Source organism: Etheostoma spectabile, chromosome 19, assembly GCF_008692095.1.
Source record: "Etheostoma spectabile isolate EspeVRDwgs_2016 chromosome 19, UIUC_Espe_1.0, whole genome shotgun sequence".
Classification (NCBI taxonomy): domain Eukaryota; kingdom Metazoa; phylum Chordata; class Actinopteri; order Perciformes; family Percidae; genus Etheostoma; species Etheostoma spectabile.
The window spans coordinates 13668600-13675776 of record NC_045751.1 but is presented as its reverse complement, the minus strand read 5'-3'; the positions used below and the strand labels follow the sequence as shown (position 1 = coordinate 13675776).

At 47.7% G+C, this 7177-nt stretch overlaps 1 protein-coding gene across 1 annotated transcript; it reads left to right on the top strand.

Annotated features, from left to right (window-relative positions):
• The first annotated feature begins 69 nt into the window (after positions 1-69).
• Positions 70-6838, top strand: si:ch211-212k18.5 (sal-like protein 4). The gene is made up of 3 exons (XM_032544256.1): positions 70-455; positions 2148-5476; positions 5616-6838. The coding sequence occupies exons 1-3, from the start codon at positions 380-382 to the stop codon at positions 5844-5846; spliced, it is 3636 nt and encodes a 1211-aa protein (XP_032400147.1). The 5' UTR covers positions 70-379; the 3' UTR covers positions 5847-6838.
• The last annotated feature ends 339 nt before the right edge of the window (positions 6839-7177 follow it).

Here is a 7177-nt window from a genome sequence, read left to right as displayed (position 1 = left end):
TTGTATGTGCATGCAGCGGGGCAGCAGCGGGAGAGGAGGGGCGCAAATTGGACAAGTTTTTGGGGGAGAAGAGACTTTAGAAAACAGCCACACACACGCACTCACGGCAGCTTCATATGACACGGTGCAGACCTGCGGATTTCCAAACACCTATGTGTTTTTTTTTTCACTTTCTTACATAAAAAGAAAATCTTTTTACATTTAGAAGTTATTTCACACATTTTTAAATGTTCTTTTTATCCCGGGACTTGCGGGATGTGGGCGACTTTTGAACTTTAGATGCTTGGATGTTTTCAGGAGCGCTTCCAAGTGCGCAAAAACGTGCCTACTGCCATTCAACCGACTGATGCCCCCCTCTCTGTCTGAGTCGCAGTGAATCATGTCACGCCGGAAGCAGAAGCGACCCCAGCATTTAGTTAACGCGGATCCGGGGGGCCCACGGCTGCTTTCTCAGGGTAAGTAAACATCTTTACGAGTGTGCATGTGTTTTTGTCTTAAGTTTCTTTAAAGAGAGCATCCATCCTGCACCTTAATGGTGCTCATCACTGCATTCATTCTAACTCTTAAAATCCTTAGAGAACTTAACAAAAGCAAAAGTTTGGGTTTGGACGCAGGCCTACATGAATTGTGTACGATATTTATTGTGTGGTTTCTTGTTGATAGCGGTCATTTCCATACGTTTATTCATGCATGGCCACATTTTAACAAAATCACTTGAATTAACAGACTAAAAAGTTTTAGATCTAAGTTTATCAACTAAAGAAACCCCTCCTTCTCAGTCATTCACTGTAATGGGCCCCACTAAATGGAGGCCTTAGGCACTTTGGTCGGGGCCAATAAACGTGTCCCTGTGAAATGAATAGAGGAGGATTAACTAACATACATCTGTGGCCATTTCCATGTGCAGTTTCTCCTCTAGGAAACCAACAGGCTGCTCAGCACTGACTGCTGGAGGTCTTTGATTAGAATAGAGCACTCTCTTATTTGTTAACAATAAGAATCATGGGTGGGGGGAAGGGAAGGTAGTGTTTTTGGTAAAGATTAATCTTCAACTCCTCTCTTCTTTTGCTCTTCTTCCATGCCTTTCTCTTTTATGCACCCCTCTTCCCCCATTTTCCACCTTCTCAATACTTCCCTCCCCTTTCTTTCTCCCTCTTTCTCGCCCCCAACCCTATTGACTGTATACTCCTACACAGTTTCGGGAGGGGGGGGGGGGGCCTCAGGTTTATAAAAGATTCAGAGAGGATAGAGATTGCAATTACACTTGTTCTGTGTTGCAATGGGTTATATCTTCACACTAAAGACTTCCAGAAAAGATGTTTAGCCTGGGATATATTTTGGTGTCTCCTGCAGGTTCAGGTTTGTTCATAAGTCACAGGGAAGGGATTTCACAGAGGTACAGTCTTTCATTCCATCACTATATCACTCCAGGAGGGAATAGTTAGTTTGTCCCTCCATTGTTTTTACCCTCCCCCCTTCTTTTTTCTTTTAACTCTTTCTCACTCTGTGCTCAAGATTCTGAAAGAATTTGACCCCTGAGCAGGAGAGGTCAGATTAGTTGACCAATCAGAGTGTCTGGACAGTGCCCAGAACCCTTAGCTTGGCCTGACCCTTGACCTCCAATGTGACGTAAAGGGGGAAGGGTGAATAGGGAGATGAAAGACGTAACTGCTGTAGGGAGGGGGTGGGTTAAGAGGGGTTATGGGTTGTCTTGGTGATGCCCATTGTCCTCTAAAATGTGTTGCCATAGCAGCAAGGTGGTCTGTAAGCTTTTTTGTGTGTGCAAGATGTTTGAGGAGTTTTGCTCCGGAGAGCACAGATTGAGACAAGACATTACAAAGACTCATGGACTGCAGAGTTTCTTGCTCTTGTTTATTTGTTTGTTAAATACCATTTCCTAGCAGGCCTTTCTTTTGAAGTTAGAAGAAGATCTTTTGGTTTGCACACAAATTTGCAAACCTAACTTGTAACAATAAGGGGAACTAATGAAATAAATAGACCGTAACTAAAGTAGAATGTTATAATTAATTTACATACCTGGTCTGAAATTGGACACTGGGTATTGTATAATGTAAACGTGTGTAAAGAAACAAACAAAACGTAAGTTTAAAAAAAAAAAAAATCTCTTTTTGTCTATCATTCTTCAGATGATCACCTGGGTATGAAGTCACCCTCCACATCTCTTGGCTCAGAAGTGACCTCATCAGGGTCCTCCTCATCATCCCCCAACTCTCTCCAAGACTGCCAGCCACCTCTGGCCCCTCGCCCATCCCCTGGTGGGCTCCACGCCCCCTCCTTGCCCAGCGAGAGCTCGCCTCCTCCCCACTGGCCCAGCCACATCGCCCCCTTTACCACCTCCCTCCCAAACACCCACTCTTCGCTCTCCCCAGACTTTCCTCACCCCTCGCTGTCATCCCAGACTCACTCACCTCCTCCCCTGGGTCAAACCTCAGGTTCCCACAGCCTGTCCCACCAAGGAAATTCTCACTCCACCATGACCTCCCCACCGATAGGCAGCTCAGCCACCACTACTACCTCCTACTCTTCCTCCTCCTCTTCATCTTCTCAGTGTGTGCAGCCTCACCGTGACAGCTCCAGTCCAGGTCATCAGCAGGCTTCCAGCTCTCCGGGGCAGCATGGACAGATCCAGGTGTCACCAACCCTGGCAGTACTCTTAGAGGAGCTGAGGATTTTACAGCAGAGGCAAATCCACCAGATGCAGATAACAGAGGAGATCTGTAGGCACGTTCTCAGGCTTGGAGGTGCGGTCTTTGGCCAAGATAATAACACACAGGCCAATGGTGCAGACAGCAACCACAAGACCACAGGAGCAGCATCTTCGTCACCGACACACCCCTCCACTGCCACACCAGTAACCACAGCCTCATCTCTTTTGACTGGTCTTCCATCTTCCCTCTTCCCCCAGCCATCTGTCTCCAAATCAGGTGTTTCACATGTCAAGGGCAGCAGAGTTCCATGCTCCTCTTCCTCTTCCTCATCCATTTCATCCACTATTAGCTCCTCTGTTGCCTCCCTACACCCTCTTTCCTTGTCACTAGGCCTACCACCGCGCTACCTCCATGAGAAATCATCCAACACCTCTTCATTTGGTCATGGCAATGCTATCAGTTTCCCCACCCCTCCCCTTCCTACAACCAGCCATTCCCAGGAACTACAGCCCAGCTCCTCTCTGGGCTCTGCCTCATCAGGACGCCCTCAACATGCATGCCGTTTTTGTGGCAAGGTGTTAAGCAGCGATTCATCACTCCAGATCCATCTGAGGTCGCATACCGGTGAGAGGCCCTACCAGTGTCCAGTCTGCTTGAGCCGTTTTACAACCAGAGGGAACCTCAAAGCCCATTTCCTGCGACACAGAGAGCAGAACCCAGAGCTGTCCCTGTCCCTGTTGCCCCCAGCACTGTCAGAGCAAACACAGAGTGCTCCTGGTCCCATCCAGAGAAGGAGAAAACGGCGGGCTGATGATGACGAGCCATTTAATGGAGTGAAAGGAAGTATTCCAGGGATGACAGAGAACATGGCATTAGGATTCTTGTCTGGTGGGTCCACTCGGCCCTCGCCTTCCTCTCTACCTCTGCCCCCCTCGGTAGACATGGCGTTGCTGTCCACAGCCCACTCGCTGCTTCAGCTGAACAGGGCCTCGGCTGCAGCTGTTGCCAGCACATCTAGCACTGGGCTGCCTTCTGCTTCATCCTCGTCTTCCTCCTCTTCCATGGGCAGCCAGTTCAAAGGAGCAAAGCAGCAGCGATTTGATGAAAACACACCTCCACACTCCTCCCTCCATACAAGCTCCCCATATTCCCAATTGGCCCACCTGCCTAAGATTCTCTTTCCTGGAGGTACATCCCCTCATCACCTTGCACTTCTACGGCCCCCAGGCCACCCATCCACTTCCCACCTTACTTCACATCATCAGCTACCCTTCCCCTTTCCACCTTTTCCCAAACCATCAACCTCCTCCCCCTCTTCATCCTCGCCCACCGCCTCTACCCAGACCTCAGACACCTCCAAGTTGCAGCGCCTGGTACAGAAGCTTGAAAGGCGGCCTCAGGGAGGTGCCTCTTCTTCAACTGCCTCCTCACAATCACCTGCTGAAGCAAATGGGGACACACACGGCCATGACTTGTCTACCACCTCCAGTGCCTATCGCAGGGAAATGTTGGCTGCTCTTGGCCTGAGCCCAAGTGCCAATGCTGTTGGACTAATGACCAGCCAGGGAGTCTCAGGTTCTGGCACTACAACTACCATGACTACCCATTCTCTGCCTACCGCCCAGGCTGCTAATCAGTGTGGAGTGTGTCTGCGTGTCCTCAGCTGCCCCAGAGCTCTGCGTTTGCACCAGGCCACACATCTGGGGGAGCGGCCATTCCCTTGTAAGCTATGTGGTCGTTCCTTCTCCACTAAGGGCAGCCTCAGAGCCCACCTGGCCACTCACCGTGCAAGACCGGCCAACTCCCGTGCCTTGAACTCTTGCCCATTATGCCCACGCAAGTTCACCAATGCCTTGGTTCTACAGCACCATATCCGCTTGCACCTAGGAGGGCAAATACCACCTGACGAAGATATGCCTTCTGAAGACGCTGCGGAAATGGAGAATGCTGTCATGTATGAGCGTGAGAACTCCCCATCTATAGCCCAACAACTTCTTCCTCTGGCCTTAACAAAAAGCTCCAAGTCTCCAACTGATGCTCTCAACTCAGGGTCAACTATTAAGAAATCCACAGCTGCTGAGACCACTTCTGTGAAGACAGAGGAATCAGAGGGTTCAACACCAAGTGTTAGCCCACCCCTGACCCGTAATCCTCCCTCAGTGGGAGCCGAGGACCCCCTGCGTCTGGGAGACAACACCCTAGCTGATGGTAGCCCCATGAACAGCTCCCTATACTCTGAAGAGGAGACACATGCTGACCTGGGCAGCACCAGCCCTTTCAATGCACCCTTAACTAGTTCTCATTCAACTGTAGTGAATGGAGACGCAGAGGCAGATGACACCCCTCTATCCCTCTGTGTTTCAAAGCCTGGAGTAGAAAATGATACGCTGCATTCAGGGGTTAGTAATGACGAAGTCTGCTCCACAGACAAACCCACCACAAGTCCTGATTCTAACCCCAAACCCCCAGCTGCAAATCCCTCACCTGCACTCACACCACCAGCCAGCCCCAAAGCTATCGCTGAAGCACAAGAGGCCTGTGGCAGTGTACCACAGGAGGCACAAGAGAAAGATGCTGCTCAAAGCAAAGGCAAGAGTGAGACCACCACACTCATAGAGCATTTGCCAGTGTTGGACCCAGAGAAGGATGCTCCAATAGAGGAGGGTTACAGTGTGCAAGAAAAGCCTTCAGAGGACCCAGAGCCTTCTGTCCCAGCACCAGCCCTGAACGCCCAGCCTCCTCGCCCTGACAAACCCTACAGCTGCTCCCAGTGTGGAAAGGCATACGCCAGCCGTAGCGGACTAAAGGTAAAGGTTGAAGATATTGTGGATTTTGATTTTGTAATCTGAAGATATTAAAGTAGTAATACAATTTTGTGTCGAGTGAGGATTTCATCCTTCTGGGCTTGTGAGTGAATTACCATTGTGTTGTGTGTCCCATCAACAGGGCCATATGAAAACTCACCCCGGAGCGTTGACCAATACCCCCTCCAAGGCTCAAACCAATGACACTGACATTGTGGAGGATTGCAGCTCAACTTCAGCCAATAAGAAACTGGGACAGCAGGAGGAAAAGCAAGGATTGGCTAAATCCTCTGAGAAAGATGACAGCACAGATCCTTTACCAATCAGTGTTGTTCCTAGTGAGGTGGGCGAGTCTATGGACACTACTGTGTAGAGTTAGTATCGTTAAGTGGCTGCAGTCAGTCTTTAAAAAAAAAAGGGTCCTGACAAGGGAATGTATTTTTAATAGAAAGAGATTTTTTTCTAGAGTTATTAATTCAAATTCATGTTTACCTTTGGTATTAAGCAGATAGATCTAGTTTTTATTGTAGTAACATTGCAAGAGATTTGTGAATGTAGTACTTTAGCTATGTATTTTTGTATTTCAAAGACCACAGTGAGGCCTTATCTTACACACTTCACAGAATTGTCACAATGAGAATTAATTGTTTGCGCTTTTTTTGCTGACACCTATTTCAGCACATACTGTATAAGCTGATTTGAATAAGAGGGACGATCCAGCATTTTACAAGATGAACTCCATACCAAAACAGGCCAAATTCGTAACGGCCAATGTTTGTAAATATAAGCTGCGGTTACATTTTATGCCTTTTTATTGTTACATTCTCTTTCCTTTTTTTAATGCCATGCTGCTGAATGCATGTTTGTGATGTGCTGAGTTGCACTGTGAGTTGCACTGTGTCCTGTGCTGTCGAAACATCTTAAACAAAACCATTAGTAATAATAACCACGATGATAATGATGGCGATGATTGTGTTAGATTATCAGTACTTCTGTGAACACTCTCTGTACTTTTAGCTGTAACATTACCTATTCATACTGATGATTGTAAGTTTTTTTTCTTGTTGTTGATGCTATCTGCAGGGTCAAATCAACAAGGATGATGAGCCCTGTTCGTTATAATTTTCCCTCCTTTATCTTTCCTTTCCCCCCCTCTTCCCCCTGATCTTCTCTCTCAAAGCACTTGAGAGTTTTATGCTCCTGCAGAAACTGTCTGCACTCACTGCATTCCTACTTTGCCCAGTTTAGTATTTGTGTGCTTTGTAAAGTCTTCTTTGTAGCAATGACAAAATACGTTCCCATGCCTCCCATGTGATGTAAAAAGATAAATAAAACGATGTGAAGAAGAGACCCGTTTGTTGCTCGTCTGTGGGTTGTTTTTTTTTGTCTGGATTCTGTTTAGGCTTGCGTCTTTGTGAAGTCATTTATCTGTTTAAGTATTCTGTTTGCATGACTCCTATTCTGTGCGCCTGCATGTATGCTGTTGGTCAGTTCTGGCTTGTTTCATCCAGCTCTGTGTGTCTGGATCGGGGATCCTTTGTCTGGGATGCTGGGCTAGCTGTCTACTAATTCTGCCTTTTTTTGGCCTCAATGTCTTTTAATATGTTTCAGTTCCCCACTAGAGAGAGAGAGAGGAGGGTGTGTGTGTGCGTGTTGTTGTTGTGTGTGGTTTGTGTGTGTGTGTGGTGTCGTTGTGGTGGTGTG